This window comes from Odocoileus virginianus, chromosome 3 (assembly GCF_023699985.2).
Source record: "Odocoileus virginianus isolate 20LAN1187 ecotype Illinois chromosome 3, Ovbor_1.2, whole genome shotgun sequence".
NCBI classification, from domain to species: Eukaryota; Metazoa; Chordata; class Mammalia; order Artiodactyla; family Cervidae; genus Odocoileus; species Odocoileus virginianus.
Window position 1 is genome coordinate 34,881,674 of NC_069676.1, and position 27,605 is coordinate 34,909,278.

General features: G+C 50.8%; 1 protein-coding gene across 1 annotated transcript; it reads left to right on the plus strand.

Annotated features, from left to right (window-relative positions):
• Nucleotides 1-27,436, plus strand: CDHR2 (cadherin related family member 2). The gene is made up of 30 exons (XM_020910320.2): nucleotides 1-190; nucleotides 463-534; nucleotides 4,645-4,784; nucleotides 4,893-4,946; nucleotides 6,272-6,361; nucleotides 8,850-8,939; nucleotides 9,337-9,462; nucleotides 9,539-9,685; nucleotides 9,767-9,842; nucleotides 9,942-10,060; nucleotides 10,188-10,421; nucleotides 11,288-11,443; nucleotides 11,527-11,688; nucleotides 11,972-12,033; nucleotides 12,299-12,542; nucleotides 14,700-14,939; nucleotides 16,641-16,710; nucleotides 16,841-17,446; nucleotides 18,590-18,661; nucleotides 19,092-19,141; nucleotides 20,672-20,823; nucleotides 20,974-21,082; nucleotides 21,173-21,261; nucleotides 21,723-21,791; nucleotides 21,893-21,970; nucleotides 22,065-22,125; nucleotides 22,216-22,340; nucleotides 26,587-26,700; nucleotides 26,781-26,861; nucleotides 27,337-27,436. Exons 1-30 carry the CDS (start codon nucleotides 139-141, stop codon nucleotides 27,434-27,436), a joined length of 3,840 nt encoding a protein of 1,279 aa, XP_020765979.2. The 5' UTR covers nucleotides 1-138.
• The last annotated feature ends 169 nt before the right edge of the window (nucleotides 27,437-27,605 follow it).

Below are 27,605 nucleotides of genomic sequence, written 5' to 3' on the forward strand. Positions count from 1 at the left end.
CTGGGGGAGAGCCTTGAGTGATGGTGGTGAGTGGGCCAGGGCTGGGCCCACAGACAAAGTTCCCCCAGAGGAGGGAGGCCTGGGTCCAGGTCTGATGTCTCTTCCTAATGTCTCTTCCCGCAGGTCCCTCCAGACACGATGGGGTGGCCGTGGTTGTCCTGCCTCTTGCTTCCTGCCCTTGGGGTGTCTGGTAGGTACCTCCCCTCTCCCATCAGCACTAACCCTGGGGCCCTCAGCAGAACCCTCTGAAGGGCGGGCTGCTGCTCCATCAGCAAAAACCTAGCTCCTATGGCCCAGCACTATGCTTGGCTGCCCTGGGGAGGCCTGGGGAGGAATTCAGCCCCAGACTGGTGAGCTGGGCTGAAGGCTGGCCAATGGGACTGGTATGGGCTCCCATGGCGGGAGATGGGGTTCAGTCTTTCCAGAGGTGTCCAGATGTTCCTGCACCCTGTGTTCCTGCAGTGGCAGCCAATACGGCCCCAATATTTGTGTCCAACATGTCAGCAGTGAGCCTGCCCGAAGACCTGCCAGTGGGTGAGTACCTATGCCCAGATCGTACCAAACCCTCACCCAAAAGAGGGCCCGGGGTCCCCTGTGGGCTTGCTCCCTGTCCCTGCAGCTCCACAGCTCCTCATGGGGCAAAGATGGCCCAAAGGGAGTTTGTACCAGAAGTTTCTTCTTTTCAGCTTTTTGGTCAAAGACCTTCACATAGCATCAAATAATTAAGACCCACCCCAAGAGAACACCCCTCCTGTTTCCCATCTTTCAGGCTTTCTGATTTTCCCAGGGAGAAAGTATCCATTTGGTACCATTATTTTTCTTCTCTCTCTCTCACGAGCTCATCTCCCTCCATCCCTTGCTATTTTTTTTTTTTTTTTCTTAAACAGACAGCAGACTGGAGGCTCAGAGCCTTCCACGGACACATCTCACCAGAAGTCGACACCTTTGCTTTGCTTTTGTTGTCTTTGTAGAGTTACCTTCCATCTGTGGCGAGTGAGACAGGTTTTCCATGTACATAACAATCTAAAGTTCGCTTCTAAAGTAAATGTATTTACATAAGATAGTAAGTCAATTAAAAGGCGGGTCATAAATAAGGAAACATGGTTGGTAGTAAAGATTTTGGCAGTGCACAGGAGTGAATGATATTCACAAACCATTGTTTCGGATGAAGCCACAGGGACTGGATGCCAAATTCCCAGCAGGCAGGATGGGGGTTGAAGAAGCTGAAATGATAGATGGCTGTATTCACTGGGATATAGCGTCAGCTGCGCAGAAAGTGTTAGTCGCTCAGTCATGTCTGACTCTTTGTGATCCACGGACTGCAGCCCCCTAGGCTCCTCTGTCCAAGGAGTTCTCCAGGCAAGAATACTGGAGTGGGTGGCCATTCCCTTCTCCAAGGGACCCTCCCAACCCAGGGATGGAACCCAGGTCTCCTGCACTGCAGGCAGATTCTTTACCTTCTGAGCCACCAGGGAAGCCCTGGCTGCACATAACAGACCCCAAATAATAGGAGTATAAACAAGGTCAAGGTTTACTATTCTCTTACATAGTCTCCTCGAGCAGTGAGTTCAGGGCTGTTGGAGGGTCTGTTCAGTTAAGCTGGTTCTTGCTGTCTGCTTTGGGTGTCAGGGACCCTCCTTCCATTTCTAGGTTCTGCCTCCCCTGTGGTATGGACTTCATCCACAGGGTCCCAGATGGCTAGTGTCACACTCTATTCCAGTGAGAACTTGGGGGAGGAAAGGGCCAGGAAGCCTCACTTTTTTTCTCCTAAGGACAGGGCTCCAGATTTCACACACATTACTTCTGCTCACATCTCATTGACCAGAACTTAGCTTCATGCCCTAGCTGAGAGGCAACTGGAGAAATGAGGGCTTTGTTATTTTAGTTACCCATGTGCCCAGCTCAAAATCTGGGGTCCTATTAGTCTGAGAGAAAAGGGGGTTGTGAATACTGGGGAACAATTTAGTCTTGACACAAGAGTTGGCATTAAGGAAGCTGAAATCCAGAGTCTGCCCTGGGATCCAGAAGTCCAGGTCTGGGTACATGAAGAAAGGGTGGGCGATGGGCTTTGCAGCCACAAAGGCTATATCCATTTGCATTTGGTTGTCAGGACAGCATAAGAATTATATTAATAAAGATTTAGAGCCCAAGATGAGGGAGGTGATAGTCTTATTACATCCTGAGATGGCATAATCCTCCCCGGAGGACTGAGCTGAGGTTAAACTATTTGATACCTATGAATGCAACAGAGAAGCAGTATATACGTGTTAATGATATTTTACATATGTTTTCATAGCTATTTAGTCATAGATAAACACACACACACACACACACACACACACACCCTTCCAAACAAATGTCACAAATACATGTAATCCAAATGCCCTCATGATCTCCATTCTCTTGGGTAACCCTTTAAAATCAAGTATGACCTCAGCCAGACCAAAGGAGGGTCTTTTTTAATATATAATTTACTTATTTATATATTTTGGTTACACTGGGTCTTTGTAGCTGCATGCAGGCTTTCTCTAGTTGTGTTCGTTGTGGTGTTCAGGCTTCAGGCTCTGGGCACACAGGCTGCAGTAGTTGCAGCAGGCTGGCTCAATAGTTGTGGCTCACAAGCTTAGTTGCTCCATGGAGTGTGGACTCATCCCGGACCAAGGATCAAACCCGTGTCCCCTGCATTGGCAGGCAGATTCTTATCCACTGTAGCACCAGGGAAGTCCAAGGGTCTTTTCTTCTATAACCCCAGGGCCCCTCTCTGGGCTTTCTTAAACCAAAGGGCAATTTTTTCCTTTCTGAGATGAATTCCATGGCTCTCTAGGGATGAGAAAGCATTTTCAGTTAGGTTTTAAAAAAATGTTATTTAGACCTTTTATTTTGAAGTATAGTATATGTAAATGTACCAGGAAGTTCACTGAATTACCACATGTAACTTCCTGGTGTCTAGGATGGTAAAGAATCTGCCTGCAATGTGGCAGACCTAGGTTCAATCCCTGTGTTGGGAAGAGTCCCTGGAGAAGGGAACAGCAAACCACCCCCAGTATTCTTGCCTGGAGAATCTCTATGGACAGAGGAACCTGACGGGCTACTGTCCGTGGGGTTGCAAAGAGCCGGACATGACTGAGCCACTTTCACTTCAACCGCCAGGAACACCTACACCTCAACCCCCCTCTCCCCTTCTAGTCACTCTCCATCCTGCATAAAACCTGTTTTCCTGACACTAACACTGTTTAATAGCTTAGTTTTGTCAGGCAGACTTTTTTCTTGCAGACTTAAAAATACATTGTATTTTAAACATAAAATTTGAGTTTAGTGACAGAGACCTAACATGTCTTTTATTTCTATAGCTCTTATTATTTGTTGCATTTGACTTTTTTCAGACAGACTTTTAAAAAAGCATCCCGGATCCATCTTTCTGTGACCATAGACACGTGTACAGAGAAAGATTTATACACCCACTCACCTCCCATATTTCTTTGGGTATAAGAGCCATATCAGTTTACACCTTGACATTTCTGAGTCAGGATGTATCTTATGGTTGAGATAGTCGCTTAACACAGAATGACTGCCCACCCTCATCCCAGCATGCATTAAATTGACAGCGTGTCTCACAGCAGAGGAAACACAACGTAGACACCAACATTTTTCTAGCCCGATGGTCTTCCTGGAGGAGGGGGCCTGGGTGGGGAGAGACCGAGCTTTCCAAGGAGTTTCTGGAAGAGGCAAGACTGATCAAAGAAGAGCAGGCTCCAGGCGTGTTGCCCAGACTGTCCCTGAAGGGTCATCGTGGGCAAGAGGGAGCAGGCTGGTTCTCTGGGACACTCGGGCTGTGGGCTGACCCCACCATCAGTCACCGTTCTAGCACTTCTGCCTTTGCGGGCCTCTTCGTAATTAAAAAAGAACAAGATATAATTGACATACAACGTGATATTAACTTCAGGTGTGCAACATACTGATATATCTGTATATATTTCAAAATAATTACCCCAATAAGTCTAGCTAATATCTGTTACCACACATAGTCACAGAATATTTTTCCCTTGCTGTGAGAACTTTTAAGACCTACTCTCTCAGCAACTTTTGAATACCCAATACAGTATTATTAATTATAGTCACCATGCTGTTCCTTGTATCCCCAGGATTTATTTATTTTATAACTGAAAATTTGTACCTTGTGACCCCCTTCACCCATTGCTCAGTCTCCTCACCCACGTCTGGGAACCACAATCTGTTCTCTGAATCAGTGAACTTGGATTTCTGTTTTCAGATCCCACGTGTGAGTGAGATCACCAAACAATATTTGTCTTCCTCTGACTTATTTCTCTTAGCTGAATGCCCTCTAGGTTCATCCACATTGTTGCAAATGTCAAGATTTCATTCTTTTATTTTATGGCTGAAAATATTCCATTTTGTACAAAATGTACAAAATACACACACACACACACACACACACACACACATATATGTATATATACCACCACCTTCTTTATCTATTCATCCATTGATAGACATCCACTGATGTCTTGGCCCTCCTAATTTTAAAAGAAGTTAAATGTACCTGCGGGCCTCGTGGGCAGCTTGGAAAGGCCATCACTTAACTAGGTGGCTGTGGACCCTGGGCATTCCTTGTCTCATCTCCAGGTGCTGAGGCCTTCTGGCTGGTAGCTCAGGACCAAGAAAATGACGAGCTGAAATACGGGATTAGTGGCTCCTATTCCTACTTCTTCAGTGTCACCTCAAATACTGGGGAAGTGAAGCTGGCCAGCCTTCTGGACTATGAGGTAAAGAAAGCAACTTGGGAAGGCCTTGTGAGGCGTGGGGAGTGGGGAGGGTCCTGGTGGACGCCCGAACAGGGCTCACCTTGGTCCCTGTCTCTCTGCCCCCTGCAGACACTCGACTGGTTCACCATCAACATCTTCGTGAGCGACAGTCACGACAACCGAGTGAGTCAGCAGGGGCAGCGAAGGGTGATGGTCCCGGGCTCAGAGAACAGGGGACCGAGGGGCCACGGCTAGTGGTGTCCCGACCTCAGGGGAGCAGAGCGAGCCTCAGTGAACAAAAAACAAATTGAATGTTTATTTTTATCAAAATTAAACTTGTCCATTTTTCATCATACAGTATTACCAAGATTTTGGTATTTACTATTAATTTGTTTTAATTATATGCATATATTTATATATATATATGGTGTATCTATTTTGCATATCTACTGTTTATAGATATACTGTTTGTATATTTGTATATCTACTGTTATCATAAATTGCATTATTAATTCATATTAATATGTATATTAATAAGAAAACAGATACCAAATAACTCCCTACCTTCCCTCCACTGAGATCATCATTTTCAACTCCTTTGACTAATGGGCTGTTCTCAGTGTTCATGTTTCTCAATAACATGCTTATACAGTTACATGTAAGCTGTACACATAAGCTGTACACACAAGTTACAGCTTGTGTCTGTGAAAGTTGGGAGTTTTCTCTTTATGACCTATTCCTTAAAACCTACGCATTAAAAGATGATTTGGAAAAAAAATAAAAGATGACTTGGATATTCATAAATACTTTCTCTGTAAGCATTTTTAAAAGTTCAGATAAAGCTCAAGCCCTCTTGGGTTGCTCTTCCCAACCCACTCCCAACTAAAGTATCCATCATCACTGTGTTGTCTATCCCTTGCTAAGCAGTGGCATACATATATGCATCCGTGGAAGAAAGATTGTAGTTTTTGGTGTATTTTCTTAAACCCAAATGGAATCCTATTGTCTGTACAGTCTTAAGCTGACTTACCCACTCAACAATCAGCTTTGGAGCCTTTCTGAGTCTGCACACAAGTGTCCCATTTCCTGCATGTCTATAGCCCAGTGTAGGGACGTACCATGGTGCTTAGCTGGTCTCCTCAACACTTAGGTTGTTCACAGCTTTATTCTGTGGCTAACAAAGCTAAAAGGAACATTCTTGTAATAAGACCACTATGTTTTAGATTTCTTCAATGACCTAATGTACTCTCCAGCGGTTCAGCAAACATGTGGAAAGAGAGAGAGGGAAACTAAACAAGGGGTAGATCTGCATGAAGAGTATCAGGAGTTCTTTGTTCTGTGCTTGCAACTTTTCTGGCATTTGAAATGGTATCAAATAGTCACCCCAGACACTGCCTGATTGTTCTCCTGAGAGGCTCTGCCAGCTTGCATTCCTGTCCGGGCACTCCTGACTTTGTTTTCTCAAACTCCCACGTTTTCCCGGCTCACCTGGGCTTTCTCACATGCAGGTACAGAAAGAAATGCAGGTGATCGTAGAGGACAGAAATGACAATGCGCCCGTTTTCCAGAGCATAAGCTTCTCCACCAACGTCAGTGAGGTAACGTCTGCCTTACCAGGGTGGGTGTGTAGAATGCAGGCATCCCACAAATCTGCTCAGAGTGGGAAGGACCAGCGACAGTCAGCAGGTCATCCAGGATTGGGAAGAGTGCCTCCTAGAAAGGGCAGCTGCAAGAACCAAATTCAGAGGGTTGCGTGTAACCCCATGTACAATAGTTGCAGCAACATTTTTCAATCCATCACACTGAATTGTAGTTCTTTAAGTTATGATCATCCCAAGTGGAGAGGAAGAAATTGATTTTCTCGTGTATCTGCACATTTGAATGGTATGAAAGTTAGAAAGTGAAAGTTTAGTCGCTCAGTCGTGTCCGACTCTTTGCGACCCCATGGACTGTAGCCTACCAGGCTCCTCCGTCCACGGGATTTTCCAGGTAAGAGTACTGGAGTGGGTTGCCATTTCCTTCTCCAGAGGATCTTCCCGACCCAGGGATTGAATCCAGGTCTCCCACATTGTAGGCAGATACTTCACCATCTGAGCCACCAGGGAAGTCCCTTGAATGGAATATCTGGCTTCAAACATGGCTGGATCCAGGCACTCAAGCCATGTCATCAAGAAGAGATTTCTCTCCACCTTGCACCTCTGTGCCTCTTGTTGCCTTCATCCTTGGGTTGGGGGAGAAGTTCACCCTCATGGTGATGATGAAAGTGCCCCCCAGAAGCTCCAGGCTCACATCCCACTAGCTTTGAAATGCAACACAGACTGTCTCTTTCTCAGTGGCCCCAACCAACACCCCAGGCTGACTCCCACTGACCCATTTTGGGTCACGTGCGTGTGCCACCATTGTTTACTGGACTCTAGTGGTAAAGAATCCACCTGCAATGCAGCAGATATAAGAGACACAGGTTTGATCTCTGGGTTGGGAAGATCCCCTGGAGAAGGAAATGGCAACCCACTCTAGAATTCTTGCCTGGAAAATCCTGTGGACAGAGGAGCCTGTTGGGCTACAGTCCATGGGGTCACAAAGAGTTGGACATGACTGAAGCGACCTAGCATGCATAAGTCCATCAATTGACGTGTGTGGAATGCTCCAGTTGTCAAAGTCTGCATCATGGGCCTTCCCCTTTAGCAAGGGTGACAGCCTGACTTGAACTACATGGGCAGGGAGGAGGTTCTCCAATGGTCTGCAAGCAGGAAACACACCACTCCTGAATCTTCACTATTATGTGGATTCAAGGACCTAAGAGGTGTGCCCTACCCCCCAGGCCAGACAAGAGGCTGGTGATGTCCAGACAGACCTTCAACAAGCTCTGATTGAATGCCTACTATGTGTCTGGCACTGTCCTTGGTGCTGAAGATATCCGGAGATGATAGACTTGGTTGCCACCCTCAGTAGCTCACATTGTAGTGAAGATCACAGACACTAATGAACAAAACATTAAACAGACAGGATTATTTCAGAGGGTGTTGTGCTCAATGAAGAACATAAAGGGCTGCTTTTAGGTTGAACCAGTCAGGAAAGTCTTCTCTGGGTGGGTGACATCTGAGCAGAACTAAATGTCAAGGAGCCTTCCTGGGCTCCTCCAGGAAAAGGATTTTCCAGGCAGGGAATAGCAGCTGCTCTGAGGTGTGAATCAGCCTGGAGTGTTGTAGGCATAGCTAGAAAGCTGCTGTGGATGGAGGGTGGAGTGTGAGGAACAGGTGAGGTCAGAGAGGTGGGCCTGACCCCACAGGGCCATGGAGGCAGTCTGGACTATATTCTGAGTGGAATGGGGAAACCACTGGGTGGATTTTGAGCATGAGAGTGATGTGGTCTGGTTCAGGATTTTCAGAGATCTCTCTGGCCACCTTGAGAATTAGTGAGCGTGTGGACAGGTCCTGGGGCAAAGGCATCTGAAAGAAACTTTCAGCTCTGCAGAGTACTGTCTGCAACCTGGGCTGGAGGCTACCAAGAACCCACAGGGAAGTTTTAGCAGGGGAGTGGCAAAACCTGAGTTCTGGAATGATCATTTATACTGGCCCTGAGGGGCCCAGCAAATCAGAAGCTAATTCATGTGGCCAGGGGGCTGCATCTGGGAGAGGAGAAGGGGGAACTCTGCTTCCTGCCCATGTCCAGATGCCCCCAGAGGCCCAGCCCTGGGGAAAGAAAGGGGGCCACCTGTGGAACACTGGGCTTCAGGTTCTGGAAGGTCTGTCACCATCCCCGTGGTAGGGCTGTGGGCCCTGGAACTCCAGGTGGGGGCATGTGCTTGGGCATGAAGAAAATGGATTGGAACTCAAGAGTTGATGAAACCTTTTGTTACAGAGGGGCTTCCCTGGTGGCTCAGAGGTTAAAGCATCCACCTGCAATGCGGGAGACCTGGGTTCAATCCCTGGGTCGGGAAGATCCCCTGGAGAAGGAAATGGCAACCCACTCCAGTATTCTTGCCTGGAGAATCCCACAGAAGGAGGAGCCTGGTAGGCTACAGTCCACGGGGTCGCAAAGAGTAGGACACCACTGAGACTTCACTTTCACTTTCTTTTGTTACAGACTCTGCCGGTGGGCTCCGTGGTCTTATCTGTGCTGGCCACGGACAAAGACACAGGCTCGGCGGGCACCGTGGTATACTCCATAGAAAAAGTGAGTGTGTATGGTCCACGTGCAAGTGTGGGCGCTGCCACTCCTCGTGGCCACCAGGGGGCAGCATCTCCCACACAACCTGCAGGGCCCTTGCAGACCAGGAGCTCTGCCATGTCCCAGCCCTGGTCCCCACACCATCCTCTGGCCCCGCTCTGGCCCCATTTGGCCCAGTCGCCTAAGAAGTGTACCTGCTGCAGACCGAGCCCTTCTCCCCCTCCACCTGGAGTGCTGAGGCTGTATCTCGCCCATTTCCCAGAGGCAGAAACTGAGAATCAGAGAAGTTATGTGACCTGGTGAGGTCAAGAGCAGAGCCAGGATTCGACCCCAGGCCTCTGAGAGCAGGTCCTAGGGGCAGAGCCATCCTGGGGCAGCCTGGCCTGACTGTGCTGTGCCTCAGGTCGTTCCTACCACGGAGGGCAGTGAGTACCTCTTCAGGATCCTACCCAATGGTTCCATCATCCTCAATGGCAGCCTCAACTACAACAGCAAGAGTTCCTTCTATCAGCTGGAGCTGAAGGCCTGTGTGAGTGGGGGCGCTGGTGGGGGCTGGGGGCATGGGGACCCGAGGCCCAGATTCATGGAGACCCGTCTCCCGGCAGGACTCGGGCGGCCTGTACGACAATCACAAGGTCGTCCGGTGCTCCTCATCTGTCTTCGTGTCCATCTCTGTAATCGACAAGCCAGACCTGGACCCCCAGTTTGTTAGGGAGTTTTACTCAGCCTCTGTGGCTGAGGATACACCCCAGGTATGCTGGGCACCTGGGGGAAGGGCTGGGGGGAGCCCAGAGGTAGGAAAGGGTCTGGCTACTGACCGTGCCTCCCCACAGGGAACCTCAGTGCTGAAGGTGGAGGCCATGGATGGCGACAGAGGCATCAATGACCCTGTGATCTACAGCATCTCCAGTGAGAACGGGGTGTCCCCAGGCTGGGGCTGGGGCAAGGGAAGGGGCAGGGGCTTCGTCAGAGCCACCGGAAGGAGCCGCTCCTGCTGCCTCTTCCTAGATTCCACAAGGCCTGGCTGGTTTGACATTGGCAAGCAAGATGGGGTGATCACGGTCAACAGTCCCCTGGACAGAGAGCAGCTGCTGGAGGAGGATGAGGAAGTGCAAGTGCAGGTCACGGTGAGTGAGGGGGCCAGTGCCCCCTTTGCACCCCCACTCTCTGCACCCCCACTTTGACCTTTGATCTCAGCTCTTTCGGGATGCTGGTTCTCTGACCTCTGCCTTCCGGCTTCAACTCTGCTCTCAGGCCACCGAGACGCACCCCAACATCCACGGGCAGGAGGCCAAGGCAAGCATATGGGTCACACTGAGAGTGACAGATGTCAATGACCACGTCCCTGAGTTTTACAACTGCAGCCTCCAAGCCTGCGCCTTCACTCCCAACGAGACTCAAGTCAACTTCACTGGCTACGTGGATGAGCACGCCTCCACGCGCATCCCCATTGAGGACCTCACCATGGTGGTCTACGACCCAGACAAGGCAGGCACACCCAGACCATAGGCAGGGTGGGGAAGTGATGATGGGGGATTTCTGGAGAGGGGAGGTGGCGAGTGACCAGCAGAGCACGGGCCATAGTATGCAGTGTCGCAGTGGGCGACAGTGATGCTGAACATGAGTGGTGGTGACAATCAGAGTTTGAGTGACATTTGGAACTGCTGAGTGATGCTGAGCTGGTGGGAGGTCTTGTGTTCAGGGAGGAGCTCAGTGGTGGGGAATAGAAAGGCAGGATGCTGGGTAATGTTGAGTGGAAGGTCACTTTCGGTGGTGTTGAGCAGAGGGTAGTGATGGGTAGACGGTGAAGTTGAGGGGAGCTAGTACTGGATATTGCGGGATGTGGGAAGTGTTGAGCACAGACGCTTCTAAATGGGTGTCAAATTGGAAGGTATTCTTGGGAGAAGTTGGGATTGAGTGGTGGATGATTTGGGTAGTACTGAATGCCGAATAACTACAGTGGTAGTGACCATGAGTTGATACAAAATGCTGAGTGGAGGATGATTTGGGCGGTGGTGGTGGTTGGGTGGTGTGTGGAGTTTGCGGTCAGCATTGAGTGGAGGGGGTTTGGAGTGGAAGGGGCGTGTGGGTAATGGGCCGATGCTGGGCACCGATGGTGTTTGGTGTTGGACTGTGTGGTGGAGGGTGGCTGGTACGGAAGACTCAGAGGGAGCGAGCGGTGTGTGTCCAGGCTTTGCAGCCCAGGCTGGGGCCCACTGTGCCTCAGGGCCGCCTTCTTCTGACGAGCCCACGTCTACAGGGACTAGTGACCAGTCCACCCTCCTGGAGCCTGTGGCCAGGGATTGGGAGGAAGACGCAGGGCTGGGGTCCCTACTTACAGCCCACCTCTACAGGGCAACAACGGCACCTTCCTGCTGACCCTGGGGGGCCCAGATGTCGACGCCTTCAGCGTCTCCCCGCAGCGGGCAGCGGGCTCAGTGGATGTGCAGGTGCTGGTGAGGGACCCGTCGCTGGTGGACTATGAGAGGCAGTCAGTGATGCTGGTGCAGGTGAGGGGTGCTCGGCGGCGCCAGGGGGAGCCGGCCACGGGGCGCTCCCACCCCCATGCCGCTGCCTCTTCCCCTGTCCTTAGGTCACGGCCACTGACTCTGTCAGCGGGAACGCCTCTGTGGCCTCGGTGACCATCCACCTTCGAGACACCAATGACCACAGGCCCACGTTCCCCCACAGCATGTACAACCTCAGCGTCTTTGAGCACAGTGCTGTCGGCTCTGTGGTCACCGACAGCATCCAGGTGAGTGAGAGGGGACAGGGGTGGACTGGGCTGGGAGGGACGTGGAGATGGGCAGGCCTGGGACTGTCCCTGCCAGAGTCTCTGCATCATCTGGGGTCATCAGATCCCAGCAAGCGTGCACGTACATGTGAGTGTGCGAGGGCGAGCGTGTCAGTCTGAGTGTGTCAGGGGCTTCTCCCTTCGGCTCAGGAAGCAGGGCTGCCCTGTCCTCATCAATTGCACGGTCGGCAGTGAGGGCGTGGCTTCTGCTCAGTGTCCCATTACCTGTCTCTCTGCCTCACAGGCCTCTGATCCCGACACAGGCGAGGGGGGCCACATCACCTACAGCCTGCTTCCAGGGAATGGGTAATGTCTCTGATGGGAGCGGGGCAGGTGGTAAGGGGGACCCAGGTCCGCCTCTCTGCCTCACAGTGGGGCTAGAGCAGCCAGATAAAATATAGGGTACCCAGTTACATTTCAATTTCAGATAAACAAATTATTCATTTTTTTTCTTGTTGTATAAGTAGGTTGCAAATATTCCACCGGACGTCCTAAAATACTTTTCATTGTTTATCTGAAATTCAAATGGAAGTGGGCATCCTGTATCTTTTTTCGCTCCATCTGGCCGCAGGGCAGACATCTTTGACGTGGATCCAAACTCGGGGAAGGTGACAGTGAGAAACAGCGAGCTGCTGGACCGGGAGAAGCAGGCCGTGTACTACCTCACGCTGCAGGCCATGGACGGTGGGGACCTGTCATCCTCGACCATGCTACAGATCCACGTGCTAGACATCAATGATAACAGCCCTGTGGTCAGCGGCTCCTACAACATCTTTGTCCAGGAGGAGGAGGGAAGTGTCTCTGTGACCATCCAGGTGCGAGCCGGCCTGAAACTGGTGGGGTGTGGAGGGAACAGGCCCGGGACACCAAGCTTGGCTCTGTGGCCATACTGGCCCTGTGCTGGAATCTGGGCTCTGCTGTGTGGGCCTGAGAAAGTCACTCAGTCTCTCTGGGCCTCCATTTCTTCTTTGGAAAATGAGGTCAATCATAGAACTTATTCATAAGCATATAAAGGATACAAAGTACTGTCATAAAGGATATAAAGTGCTGCCTAGCACAGAGCGAGCCCTCAAAAACCACACTGCTCTTTAAAATGCAGGTCCCGGCCTCACTCCAAAAAGGATTTGGGTGGCTTAGATTTAAAAGTATAATAAAAGAAATGAAGAAAAAGAAAAAATAAACACAAATCGTGTCCAACTCTATGCAACCCCATGGACTGTAGCCTGCTAGGCTCCTCTATCCATGGAATTCTCCAGGAAAGAATACTGGAGTGGGTTGCCATTCCCTTCTCCATGGGATCTTCCTGACCCAGGGATTGAACCCAGGTCTCCTGCATCACAGGGAGATTCTTTACCATCTAAGCTACCAGGCGGTGTAAGCACAAAGGTAGGGTTAAACCCGAAGCCATACAATTGCTAGGAGAGGGCTGAAAACTCAGTTCTGAGCTTCTTTTAATGGCCAGAGCAAAAATGGAAATGAGGCCAGTGGCCAGGTTCTCAGAGACTAGGAGATAAGAACCAACTGTTGGCTCCAGAGGAATGTGGGGGAGAAGCTCCTACACTGAATCATCTATAAGGAGGTCTTGTGAGAAGCAGGAAACAAAGTCTTCAGAGTTACAATCATATGGCCACGGGGCCCTCCCATCTTTCTGGGGCTTGTGGTTTCATGATCTCTTGATGACCTTGTGAAGCAGCTGCTCTAATGGTCCCCATTTCACGGAAGGAGGAAACAGGCTTAAAGAGGTTAAGTGACTTTTCTGTGGTTGTACAGCCGGTCAGTGGCAGTGCTGAAACCTGGGTCTTTCTCAATGCTTCTCACCCTGGTCTGAGAGCTCTCTGGGGCAGGAGCATCTCAGATCTGCTGCTGGAACCACGGTGCCTGGTTTGAGCCCTGAGAAGTGCTTGGTGAATCGGCCGGCCTGAGTTTAGAGCACTGAGGGATGAACAACCAGTTTTTCATTTCCTGAACAAGATCCTGACAGATCTGAAACAAAAAAAGCTGAAGGTGGCAGTATGCAGGGAGGAGATGAAAGAATTGGGTCCAAGTCAGACTAGCCCAGCTCTGGATTCAAAGCCACATTTACTGAGCACTTACATGCAACAGGCCCTTTGCAGAGCCCTGAGTCGTCCGAGATGAATTCACCATAATTCCTGCTTCCAGGGAGGGTGGCAGACCATCACGCAAGGGTGTCACTTGTGCTGTATGGAAGGTGGCACAGAGGTGGTGGAAGCCCAGCGGAGGGACCAACCTGACCTGGAGTCAAGCAGAAAAGGTGTAGAGGACATTCGTGTGCGCGCGCAAAGCCCTGGTGGCAGGAAAGAGCCTCTTGTGCTCTCTGTGTCGTCACCCTATAGGCAACCAAGCGTGTGCTCAGGACCCTGGCAGGACAGGAATACACACACACACAGATTGGGTGAAGAATTTCAGCTACTTAAAAAAAAAATAAAGCACCGAAGTAGTCATGATGAATCAGAACCTTGCTGGACTTCACACTTCCTTTTTTTGGCTGCACCACGTGGCTTGTGGGATCTCAGTCTGCCCCACCCCCCCAGCCAGAGAGTGAATCTGGGTTCCAGGAGGCAAAGTCCAGAATCGTAACCGCCAGGCCACCAGGGAATTCCCCTACACACATTTCTGTTGGTTTATTTTTACTTTTGACTGCGTGTAGTATGTTGCCCCCACACCTCTCACGTCGCTAGAATGTCAGCTCCATACAGGAACTGTCTTGATCATAGCTCTAGGCCCAGTACCTAGAACAGGGCCGGGCACGTGGTAGGTAAACCTGTGTGGGCTGAAGGAATGACCTCAGTGTTTAAGACCTTAGAAGCTCTTGCAAGCTCTTGTTGGTCCTGTCCTCTTAGCTGGGAGACAGGGTCTGGGAATTGGGGAGCCGCCCTCTGATTTTAGGGGGGGAGGCCCAAGGGTGGGCAAGCACCCGATGGCGGGCGTCCCAACCCTGCTCACCTGCCCAGGCTCACGACGATGACCAGCCAGACACCAACAACAGCCTGCTGCACTTCAGCCTCCTGCCCAGCCCCTACAGCCACAACTTCTCAGTGGACCCTGACAAAGGCATCCTCAGAAACCTGGGGCCCTTGGACCGAGAGGCCATCGACCCTGCTCTGGGGGGCCGCGTTGTGCTGACCGTGAACGTGTCTGACTCTGGCGAACCTGCGCTCTGGACCACTGTCAGTGTCACCATCACCGTGGAGGTAAGACCCGGCTCAGCCGGGGATGGGGTTTGGGATGAACCCCGTACTGGGAGGCTCCCGAGAAGGTGGCCCGTTCTCCCTGCTTCCCACTCAAATCACATTTCTGCCCTTGCAGTATGGTGGCTAAAAGAGTTCTGGAGCCAAGCTGATGGGTTAGAGTCCTGGCTCGTTGGCTGTGTAACCTTAGGCAATCAGTCAGCCTGCCTGTGTCCTCAAGTTCCTCATCTGTAAAATGGGGGTGAAAATAATACGAGGTAATCAATGGAAAGTGTTGCAAAGAATGCCTGGCCTGGAGGAAACACTCGGGGCACACTGGGCCCTGCGAGGCAGTGGGGGTTAGCTCCATCATATTGATCAAAAAACTAAGGCGCACAGAGGTTCAGTTGCTTGCCTGGGTCACAGAATGGGGCTTTGAATCCAGTCTGTCTGGTTCTAAGGCTGCTGCCCAGTCACAAGCACCTTATGTCCACGATGTGGCTGGTGCCCCCTTGGGTTATGCAGTGCACAGCCTGTGCCACTGTACACAGTAGCCTGTTTCCCACTGGGCTGGGATGTGACACTTTCCTACAAGGGTCAGAATGAGACAGCAGGGAAAACAGAGAAACAGATGCCAGGTGAGGACTTACCAGCTGTCTTTGGAGGCGGGGGAGAATAGGCCACAAAGAATGAAAAAAAAGACAAACAGCCTTGCTTGAGCCATCAGGGTTCTTTCACACCCATGAGCCCTGTGAGTAGGGATGATGCCCCCAATCTGCAGACGAAGACACTGAGGCCCAGAGAGGTCAGTCACACACGAGGAAGAGGTGGAGCCGGGCGGAACTCAGAGCTGCGCTCATAGCTCCTCCTGTGAGGACGACCTTGAGAATGCAGCTGGCCGGGGGCATGGGGCAGTGACGCCATCTCTGGGAAATCTCCATCAGAAATTCCATCTGGTTAAGAAGGAGAGGGCTCTGGTTTTCAAAGATGTCCGTCCTACCGTTATTTAGAAAATGCCGAAAGCAAAAGTCCATGGGCCGCCCTGGGGAAGAACCGGGAGAGCCAAGAGCACTCAGCGTGCACCAGCGTCAGGGGAGGAGGTGCAGGCGGAGTTGGCCTGGTGCTGTGACAGGGACAGCACTCTGTGTGGGTGACCAGAGAGGTCACCGGAAAGGGAAGATAACAGAATGCAGTGGGCATCTGAGGGCAGGACCAGGTCAAGCCCTGGCATATGCCCCCAGCACCTCCCCACCTGAGCTCAGAGTGAGTGTTGTGGGGTCAGCTAAGGGTAGGAGGGACAGGAGAAAGGAGGGGACCAGGAAAAACTTGGGTATTTGAGGGATCATGGTGGTACTGGGACCAACACAGTAAATCTGAGAGATGGGGAGTCAAGCTGGGCCGGGCAGGGATGCAGGTGGGGATGTAGAGCCATCCTTCTGGAGAGCAGGGTCTAAGACAGCTGTGAGTGGTGGACAGGGGAACAAAGTGTGCACCCAACTTCAGAGGGCCCGCCATGGACCTCGGAGCCCCGGGGGGTGGGGTCTGGGCTAGTTCTGTCCTCTTGAAGTCTGTTTCATCATCTCTGAAGTGGGCAGCACTGTCTGAGGCAATGGACAGAGAGAATGGACTGCAGGTCAGGGGAAATATTGGCTTCTCAGGCTGTGTCTGGGGAGGCCCAACCCGGGAGCCTGAGTTCCCTGGGCTCAGAACTGCCTCTGTCTGCAGGACATCAATGATAATCTGCCCATCTTCAACCAGTCCAGATATTCCTTCTCGGTGAGGGAGAGAGACCCAGGTAAGTCCTCTCTGGGGCTCCCTGGGTAAGTCAAGGGCAGGCCTGAGGCCCCCAAGGGGGGTGAGGACAGAGGATGCCCCCGGTGGTGGCCGGGCTGGGGGTCCCTCTGCACTCTGTCCCTCATCCACAGGAGTGCAGGTGGGCGTGGTGGAGGCCTGGGATGCAGACCAGACAGAAGCCAACAACCGCATCAGCTTCAGCCTGTCAGGGAGCGGCGCCAACAATTTCATGGTGCGAGGCTCGGTGCTGGGGTCTGGGCAGGCAGTGGGCCGCCTCTCATTGCCCTCGGATGTGAGCCTGGACTACGAGACACAGGCCTCCTTCAGTCTGATCGTGAGCGCCGAGAACACGGATGCGCAGGGGCGTGAGGAGACAGCAGAAGTCCTTGTGTCTGTGGAGGATGTGAATGATGTGCCACCCACCCTGGACTCAGCCTCGCTCCAGGGTGTCCGGGTGGCTGAGAATGGCTCACAGCATGGCATATTGGTCAATGTGGTGGCCCAGGACAGGGACACCATGTCCCAGGTGGAGGTACAACTTGTGAATGTCATCTGCACCAAGGCTGGAGTTGACGTGGGCAGCCTCTGCCACGGCTGGTTCTCTGTGCTGGCCAACGGCTCGGTGTTCATCAACCAGAGTGAGGCCATCGACTATGAGACCTGTGACTTGGTCACGCTGGTCGTGCGAGCCTATGACGTCACAACAGACCCCCGCTTCCAGGCCTACAGTGACAATGGTGAGGCAGCCTGGCCTGCGGGGTGCAGCAGGCTATAACACAGGGGCTGTGGGAAAGAACTGGAATTTGTAAGGTCTGGGTTCAAATCCTGGCTCCAGCCCCTACCAGCTGTACCCCTGGGAAAGTCACGACACTGCCCTGAGCTCTAGTTGCCCCATCGGTCAAGTGGAGTTGGGTAGTAGGTTGGCTGTGAAGAGTAAATGAGAATATGTATGGAAGGCATCGAGTGCAGTGCTTGGCATGCTGTTGTTGTTCAGTTGCCCAGCCGTGTCTTAGTCTTTGTGACCCCATGGGCTGCAGCACGCCATGCCTCCCTGTCCCTAACCATCTGCCAAAATTTGCCCAAGTTCATGTCCATTGCGTTGGTGATGCCATCCAGCCGTCTCATCCTCTGACTCCCTCTTCTCCTCCTGCCTTCAATCTTTCCCAGCATCAGGGTCTTTTCTAATGAGTTGGCTGTTTGCATCAGATGAACAAAATACTGGAGCTTTAGCTTCAGCATCAGTCCTTCCAATGAGTACTCAGGGTTGACTTCCTTTAAGATCGACTGGTTTGATCTCCTTGTTGTCCAAGGGACTTTAGCACTTAATGCTGTGATGCTGAGAGGCAGTGTAAAGAGACACTTCAGAGCCAGGTGTGTGCTCAGATCCCACCTCTGACACCAATTGGCAATAACAGTCACATTAGCAGCCAGCATATATTGAATCCTTACTACAGCCCAGCCTATGCTAGGCACCTTGCAAGCATTTCACCATTTTACTCCCACACAGTCCATGTGGTAGGTGATCCCTAGCCAATTTTATAGATGAGGAAACTGAGGTACAGAGTGGGCAGTTCAGTAATCTAGCTTACACAGCTAACCAGAGTCAGAATAATGTCGTGGCCAGGTGGGACATACCTGGGCTGGGCTCAGTCCTGGCCCAGTGGTCTCACTGTGTGACTTTGGACAAGTTTGCTTATCCTCTCTGAGGTCTGGGGAGGATGCTCCCTCCTACAAAGGCCAGAGGAGACTGGGTTAGTAGGAGAGGAGACTGAGCATGGGTGATGCATGGGAGGGAGGCTGCTGGGAACAAGCCTGAGGACCAGGCTTTGTGGGTCAAGTCTTTGCTTAGAGACCAAAGCCAGCCAATCTTTTCCCTCTAGGAAGCCTCCCCATCACCATCGAGGATGTGAATGACAATGCCCCTTACTTTCTGCCTGAGGATAAGACTTTCGGTAAGCTGCAAGCCCCTCCCTCCCCACCCACACTTTACTCTGCTAGAGCTACCTTTGGGCAACTCCCACAGACGCTGCTCAGACCCCAGGTGTGCCCCTGGAAAGGAAGGAAGGCCTCCAGCCCTGCCTCTCTCTCAGGGATTCAACAGGAGGAGAGACCTGAGGTTTCACTCTGTCTCTGTCCCAACTCACATCTGACCCTGGGCCCGGCCTTCCTTCTCTGGGCCTCAGTTTCCCCATCTGCACAATGGGAGGTGGAGGACCTGCTACTAGCGGCTCAGGGGTAGCTGTAATGGGGATCTGGCAGTAGAGAGCTTAAGGGCAGGTTTGGAGGGATGAGCCCCGAGCTCATCCAAGTGCTTATGATCAGCACTTGGCCAAGCGGGCACTGGCCCTGATGCCACTGACCTCTTCCTGTCTACACTTGCAGTGATTATCCCAGAACTCGTAATGCCCAACCAGCAGGTGGCGTCTGTCCAGGTAAGTCCTTGGCTCCAGCCTTTGTCAGTCACATTAGCCCCAGCAGACAAGGGGCCTAGGCCTTTAGGTCTTTCAGCCATCCTCCAAATGTTTTAACACTGGAAAGAAAATGTATTAACTCTCTGGAATGGAAATGAACCACCTGCTTAATTGATATCATTAAACTCCATTAATTGTTAAATGTGGTATTCATAAAAAATTCATGACCCTAAAAACCACTTGCAGTGCTTTTCTTCAGAATCCTGGACTATTACAGAGAAATCACAATAACTGTAAATTAAACAAGTTCTTCATATTAAATAATTTCCAGAGCAAGCTCAAAAATGTTTTCAATTTTAATGGCAGTGGATGTGTTTGTTAGAGGGTGGTGGCTGTGCCTGCAGTGGGTGGGGGCTGAGGCCTCCCCCACAGTCCTGGGGCCTGGGCCTGGCCAGGCCTTTTAACTGACCTGGGGAGCTGCTGCACCTTTTTGTAGCTCATTTTCCCATCCAGACAAGAAGCTGTCGGCCCTTGGCAGTAACTCCTTAGGGTTCAGGCGTTTTATATGTGGGTGGCGCTCCTTGAATTATGGAAAGGGCATGGGTGTGGAAATGGATGGGTCTGGCCCTCCCCACTTACAGCCGAATGTGCCCTGGGTAGGACGGGTCTCTCTCAGAACCCCAGTGTCCTCCCATAAAAGCGGAATAGTAATTCTCCCCTTCTGGGGCTTCCCAGGTGGCGCTAGTGGTAAAGAACCCACCTGCCAATGCAGGAGACATAAAGATGTGGGTTTGATCCCTGGGTTGGGAAGATCCCCTGGAGGAGGAATTGGCAACCCACTGGAGAATTCCATGGACAGAGGAGCCTGGCGGGCTACGGTCCTTGGGGTCACAGAGATTGGACACAACTGAAGCCAGCATACACGCATGCATGCAATTCTCCCTGTCTAGGTTCTTTCTAGGCTCAAACGGTCAGTTTTCCAATCTTCAGCCCTGGCTGAAGACGTTCATTCCAACGTCAGGAGTGTGGCCCTGGCTTTGAACAATTTTCTTTAAATTAACTCCCTTTTGAAACGTCAACACCAGCTCTGGCCTCATCCTGAACAGTGACATCAGCGGCCTCATAGTTCTGTGTGTTGGTCGTATTCTTCTCCGAAAGGCACTAGAGTGAATAAAAATGCTTCATTTCACGGTCCGCTGGGGGAATTCATACTCTTGTTAGCGTGCGCTGAAAGGAGGGCTCTGGGGGAAGGTGCTTGGAACACAGTAGGTGCTCAGGACAACTGGGTGTCCCTAGGTTTGTGCGTGTTGGCAGTGAGAGGGGGGACCTTCCACCTGGGAGGGACCTGGGCAGTGACCTGTTGAGTTGAAGCAGGGACATGTTCAAACCCTGTTTGTTTAAAGCATTTGATCAGTGGCCTGGGGAAGGCCAATAGAGGTCATGGCAAGGCCAGGCTCCCAGGTGACCCTAGCTTCAGATTCCTGCTGGGGCTGGAGGGGGTGCCTGGCCTGGCCCAGCCCCCAGAGTTTGTTTACTCTGTCTTGCTCCCAGGCCAGAGATGACGACTCAGGGAACAACGGGGCCATCTTGTTCTCCATCCTCCAAGTGGATTTCATCTCTAAAGACGGGGCCGTGATCCCTTTCCAGGGCTTCTTCCGGATCTCCACTTCCTCGGAGGCTAGCGTGTTCACTGGCAACATTGAGTAACTGCGGGCAGCTCTTGGACAGGGGTGGGGGAGCCAAGCGGGGCCTCGGGGCAGGGAGTTCCCCATCCTAGGAGGGGTCCAAGGGGGGTTCCAAGAGGACTCCAGCTTGGGTTTCAGAACTGAGTGATGCCCTCCTACCTTCCATAGCCTGGTCACCAGCCTTGATTCCACTCTCCAAGGCACCTACCAAGTAACGGTCAAGGCCCAAGACAAGCCTTCTGAGGGTCTTGCCCAGGAAGCCAGAATCACCCTAAACGTGAGTGTTCGGCTCTGATTCGGTTCCCAGTGCCCTCTGCCAGCCCCGGGGTCCCTTGCGTCTCATCTTCTCCATGCCCCCCTCCCATAGCTCTTCACCGTGGACCAGAGTTACCGTGTGAGGCTGCAGTTCTCACTGAGCAAGGAGGAGGTGGGCGCCAAAACGGACGAGATTAAGGCGTAGGTCTGGGGAGCCGGGTCTGGGTGGCCTGTGGGGAAGAACAGGGCTTGGGAGTCTAGTCCCTGACAGAAATCTGAATGGAATATCTCTCAACGCTGTCCGTGACCCACATTTGATCTGGTCCTTGTCTTTGACCCTATACCGGTACCTGCACTTCCCTTCTGCATGCCCCCAGAAGCCTATGGTTGGCTGGGCAGAGACAGGCCTAAATAGGCCTGCCACATCCAGTTGCAAAGGCAGTGCACTACACAAGGGCACTCTGCTTGCTAAACTATAAACAAGGCCCCAAAGAAAGTGGCTTCCTTGTCTAATTTGTACAAGAGTGCTACTTGCTTAGCCAGTGGAGCTGTCCAGAGGAGGTGACCCTCACACAATCCCTAATTTCACTGGCAGAGCCCTGGCCACAGGCCTGGGCTAAGGTCCCTACCCCAGCCCTCCGTGACATCTGCCCCCTTTGCAGGGCTCTTGCTCAGGCAACCAGGACCACTGTCTACATTGTGAACATTCAGGACATAGACTCCCAGGTTCGGTGAGTGCCCACTCGGTGGATGGGGCAAGGAAGAGAGGATCAGCAGCAGGGGCGTGGCCGGGTGGTCCTGGGCTGCAAGCTTCACCTCTGCCCCATTCCAGGGCCCGAGGACGTTCCTACCTCGATGCCTATTTTGTCTTCTCAAATGGGTCGGCCTTGACCCTTGACCAGCTGAATGTGTGAGTGGGGTTGCCCTTGGGATGGGCTGGAGGGTAAGCAAGAAGCCTGGGGGATGCCAATGTCCCTTGGGCCTGAGTGGAGCTTTGTGGCCAGGATGATCCGGAATGACCAGGACTCCCTGACGCAGCTGCTGCAGCTGGGGCTGGTGGTACTGGTGAGTGTTGGTGGGACAGAGGTAATGGGGGAATAGGGAGGCGGGAGACTGACCCCACAGCCTCCTCCCATCACACTCCTTCTTCTCCAGGGCTCCCAGGAGAGCCTAGAGTCGGAGTCACCGGACACGCTCCGCAACGTCACCATAGGACTGGGAGTGGCTTTGCTGCTGGTCATCGTGATCTTTAGCACGATCATCATGTGTACCCAGAAGAGGTGCTGCTCCCATCACCCTCTGTGTCTCCAACCTCCCCTCCCTCACCACCCAAGATATCTAGGGGTAGAAAGACCTGGGGCTTAGGTGTCAGGTACATCTGTATTCAATCCCCAGTGACTCCTTATGATCCCTTGGGTAGGTCATCTCCCCTCCCCAAGCCTCAGTTTCCTCATTTGCAGAATAGGCTTGATGCTAGATTCCCCAAAGCATTTCAGGGATCCACGTGAGTCTCATACCAGCAGATATCTGGCATATGTTGTTGTTTAGTCACTCAGTCATGTCTGACTCTCTGCGACCCCATGGACTGCAGCACCCCAGGCTTCCTTGTCCTTCACTATCTCCCAGAGTTTGTTCAAACTCATGTCCATTGAGTCGATGATGCCATCCAACCATCTCATCCTCTGTTGCCTCCTCCTCCTGCCTTCAATCTTTCCCAGCATCAGGGTCTTTTCCAATGAGTCAGTTCTTTGCATCAGGTGGCCAAAGTATTGGAGCTCCAACATCAGTCCTTCCAGAGAGTATTCAGGGTTGATTTTCTTTAGGATTGACTGATTTGATCTTCTTGGATTCCAAGGCTCCCAAGAGTCTTCCCCAGAATCACAGTTCAAAAGCATCAATTCTTTGGTGCTCAGCCTTCTTTATGGTCCAACTCTCACATCCATACATGACTACTGGAAAAACCATAGCTTTGACTACACAGACTTTTGTCAGTAAAGTGATGTCTCTGCTTTTTAATATGCTGTCTAGACTGGTCATAGCTTTTCTTCCAAGGAGCAAGCATCTTTTAATTTCATGGCTGTAGTCACTGTGCACAGTGATTTGGGAACCCAGGAAAATAAAATCTGTCACTGTTTCTACTTTTTCCCCATCTATTTGCCATGAAGTGATGGGACTGGATGCCTTGATCTTCATTCTTTGAACACTGAGTTTTAAGCCAGCTTTCTTTCACTTTCCTCTTTTTACCTTCATCAAGAGGCTCTTTAGTTCCTCTTTGCTTTCTGCCATTAGAGTGGTATCATCTGCATATCTGAAGTTGTTGATATTTCTCCCAGCAATCTTGATTCCAGCTTGTGAATCATCCAGCCTGGCATTTCACGTGATGTACTCCGCATATAAGTTAAAGAGTCTTGATGTACTCCTTTCCCAATTTTGAATCAGTCCATTGTTCTAACTGTTCTAACTGTTGTTTCTTGACCTGCATATAGGTTTCTTAGGAGGCAGGTAAGGTGGTCTGGTATTCCCATCTCTTTAAGAATTTTCTACAGTTTGTTGTGATCCACAGTTAGCTTAGTCAATGGGGCAGAAGTAGATGTTTTTCTGGAATTTCCTTGCTTTCTCTATGATCCAATGGATGTTGGCAGTTTGGTATCTGGTTCCTCTGCCTTTTCTAAAACAAGCTTGTACATTTGGAAGTTCTTGCTTCATATACTTTTGAAGCCTAGTTTGAAGGATTTTGAGCATTACCTTGCTAGCGTGTGAAATGAGCACAATTGTACGGTAGTTTGAACATTCTTTGCTATTGCCTTGCTTTGGGATTGGAATGAAAACTGACCTTTTCCAGTATTGTGGCCACTTGTGGCTGAGTTTTCCAAATTTGCTAGCATATTGAGTGGGGTACTTGAACAGCATCATCTTTTAGGATTTGAAATACCTCAGCTGGAATTCCATCACCTCCACTAGCTTTGTTCATAGTAATGCTTCCTAAGGCCCACTTGACATCACACTCCAGGATGTCTGGCTCTAGGTGAGTGATCTCATCATTGTACTTATCCAGGTCATTGAGACCATTTTGTAGAGTTCTGTGTATTCTTGCCACCTCTTCTTAAACTCTTCTGTTTCTTTTAGGTCCTTGACATTTCTGTCCTTTATTTTGCACATCTTTGCATGGAATGTTCCCTTGGTATCTCTAATTTTCTTGAAGAGATCTCTAGTCTTTCCCATTCTACTGTTTTCCTCTATTTCTTTGTGTTGTTCACTTAGGAAGACTTTCTTATCTCTCCTTGCTATTCTCTGGAACTCTGCATTCAGATGGGTATATCCTTCCTTTTATCTTTTGCCTTTAGTTTCTCTTTTTTTTTCTCAGCTATTTGTTAGGCCTCTTCAGTCAATAACTTCACCTTCTTGCATTTCTTTTTCTTGGGGATGGTTTTGGTCACTGCCTCCTGTACAGTGTTACAAATCTCCATCCATAGTTCTTCAGGCACTCTGTCTACCAGATCTAATCCCTTGAATCTACTCATCACCTCCACTGTATCATCATAAGTGATTTGATTTAGGTCATATCTGAATGGTCTAGTGGTTTTCCCTACTTTCTTCAAGTTAAGCCTGAATTTTGCAATAGGAGCCTATGATCCGAGCCACAGCTCCAGGTCTTGGTTTTGCTGACTGTAGAGAGCTTCTCCATCTTTGGCTGCAAAGAACATAATCAATCTGATTTTGGTATTGACCATCTGGTGATGTCCATGTGTAGAGTCCTCTCTTGGATGACTCAGGTTGTTGGAAAAGGATGTTTGTTGTGACCAGTGTGTTCTCTTGGCAAAACTCTGTTAGCCTTTGCCCTGCTTCATTTTGTATTCCAAGGCCGAATTTGCTTGTTTCTCCAGGTATCTCCTGACTTCATACCTTTGCATTCTAGTCTCCTATGATGAAAGGGACACCCTTTTTTGTTAGTTCTAGAAGGTCTTGTAGGTCTTTATAGAACTGGTCAACTTCAGCTTCTGCGGCATTAGTGGTTGTGGTATAGACTTGGATTACTGTGATGTTGAATAGTTTGCTTTGGAAACAAACCGAGATCATTCTATTTTTTTTTTTTTTTTTTTAGATTTCATGCAAGTACCGCATTTTGAACCCTTTCATTGACTATGAGGGCTATTACATTTCTTCTAAGGGATTCTTGCCCCTTATATATGACCATTCCTATCCATTTTAGTTCACTGAATCCTAAAATGTCGATGTTCAGTTTTGCCATCTTCTGCTTGACCACATCCATGGTCATGGACCTAACATTCCAGGTTCCTATGCAATATTGTTTGTTATAGCATTGGAGTTTACTTTCACCACCAGACACATCCACAGCTGAGTGCCAGTTGTGCTGTGGCCCAGCCTCTTCATTCTTTCTGGAGCTATTTCTTCACTTTTCCCTGGTAGCTTTCTGAACACCTACCAATCTGGTGGGGCTCATCCTCTAGTGTTATTCATATCTTTTTGTCTTTTCATACTGTTCATGGGGTTCTCAAGGCAAGAATACTGGAGTGGTTTGCCATTCCCTCTCCAGTGAGCCATGTTTCATCAGAACTTTCCACCATGACCCGTCTGTCTTGGGTGACTCTGCATAGCATGGCTCATAGTTTCACTGAGTTACACGAGGTTGTGATCCATGTGATCATTTTGGTTAGCTTTCTGCAATTATGGTTTTCATTTTGGAGGCTGTGAGACTGTAGTTCTTGCTTTTTCTGTCTGCCCTCTGATGGAAGAAGGTAAGAGGCTTGTGCAAACTTTCTGATGGGAGGGACTGGCTGTGGGGAAAAATTGGGTCTCCTCTGTTGGGCAGGGCCATGCTCAGTAAATCCTTAATCTAATTTTCTGCTGATGGGTGGGGTGCTCCCTTCCTGTTAGTTGTTTGGCCTGAGGTGGCCCAGTCCTGGAGTCTACAGGCTCTAAAGTGAAAGTGAAGTCTCTCAGTTGTGTCCGACTCTTTGCGACCCCATGGCCTGTAGCCTACCAGGCTTCTCCATCCATGGGATTTTCCAGGCAAGAATACTGGAGTGGGTTACCATTTCCTTCTCCAGGAGATCTTCCTGACTAGGGATTGAACCTGGGTCTCCCGCATTATAGGCAGACGCTTTACCATCTGAGCCATGAGGGAACTCTAAGGCAAGGCTAAAAGCAAACTGCAGAAGGACTTATGCCAACATACCCCTCCGAGGATTGCTGCTGCCAGTGCCTGAGGGTGACAATGGGTTGGCAGTGGCCTGACTTGGGGACAGGGGCACTGGCACATGCTATGCATTTAATAAATGTTGCTTCTTTCACCCTTTCTAATACATATGGAGGCAGTAGCCATATCTGGGTGTGATTCTAGGCTTTGCCACTGATCAGCTGTGTGGTCTTCAGCAATGATTTCCCTTCTGTGGTTCTCACCCTCCACCAGCCAGGTTGTGGTGAAATCACACTCTCAGGGCCTGTACTGGACACACAGTAGGTGAACAGGGAAAGTAGTGACCTCCCCTTCCGGGTTCCCCATAGCTACCAGCGGAAGCTTCGGGCTATGAAAGCTGCCAAGGAGGCGCGGAAGACAGCGGTGGGGGTGATGCCCCCAGGCTCTGCCATCCCTGGGACCAACGTGTACAACACTGAGAGGTAAGCGGGGATCAAAGGGTGGGGAAGAGGCCCCATGGGGTGGTTAAGCCCATGGTTACTGGACTGGGCCTTCTCTCCAGGGCTAATCCCATGCTGAACCTCCCCGCCAAGGACCTGGGCTTTGAATCCCAATCTTCCTCCAGCGACTTGGACCACATCAGGTGAGTAGTGCCCCTGACAGCCAGGCTGGTTGGTAGTAATAAGTCATGGTGTTGGAAAGGGTGATAGTGACAGTGATGGTGGTGGTAATGGTGGTGATGGACATGGTGGTGGTGGTGGTGGTGATGGATATGGTGGTGATGGTGTGGTGATGGTGATGGTGGTGGTAATAGTGCTGATGGACATGGTGGTAGTGGAAGTGGTGATGGTGGTGGTGGTGATGGTGATGGTGGTGGTAATGGTGGTGATGGATATGGTGGTGATGGTGTGGTGATGGTGATGGTGGTGGTAATGGTGCTGATGGACATGGTGGTAGTGGAAGTGGTGATGGTGGTGGTGGTGGTGGTGATGGTGGTGGTGGTGGTGGTGGTGATGGTGGTGATGGATATGGTGGTGATGGTGGTAGTGGAATTTGTTGGCCAGAGACAGGCTGGATTGGGCCTGCCAACCATCTGAGCTCCATTATCTTCCCCACAGCGTCAACTCCCTGGATGACAATTCTGTGGATCTGGAAAACAGCAGGCAGGAAATCAAGGCAAGATGGGGGATGAGTTGGTACCTGGGGCTTCTGACTTAGGGCTCTTCTCTGAAGAGCTGGGGTTCAGGACAGAGCTTGAGGGACCTGCTGCTGACATGGGTGTGTCTCCGCACTCAGCCCTGGGAAATCCCATGGCTTTGGAAGGGGACCCAATCCTTATTCCTCTACTCATTCACTGTGACCCCGGGTGGGTGACATCTTCCCTCTG

Bases quoted from the DNA above. Each gene is read 5' to 3' on its own strand.
- CDHR2 (XM_020910320.2), top strand. From the start codon at position 139: ATGGGGTGGCCGTGGTTGTCCTGCCTCTTGCTTCCTGCCCTTGGGGTG. The intron at 10,422-11,287 runs GCAGGCACACCC...CCACCTCTACAG, and splicing joins TGGTCTACGACCCAGACAAG to GGCAACAACGGCACCTTCCT. The intron at 11,689-11,971 runs GTGAGTGAGAGG...TCTGCCTCACAG, and splicing joins TGGTCACCGACAGCATCCAG to GCCTCTGATCCCGACACAGG.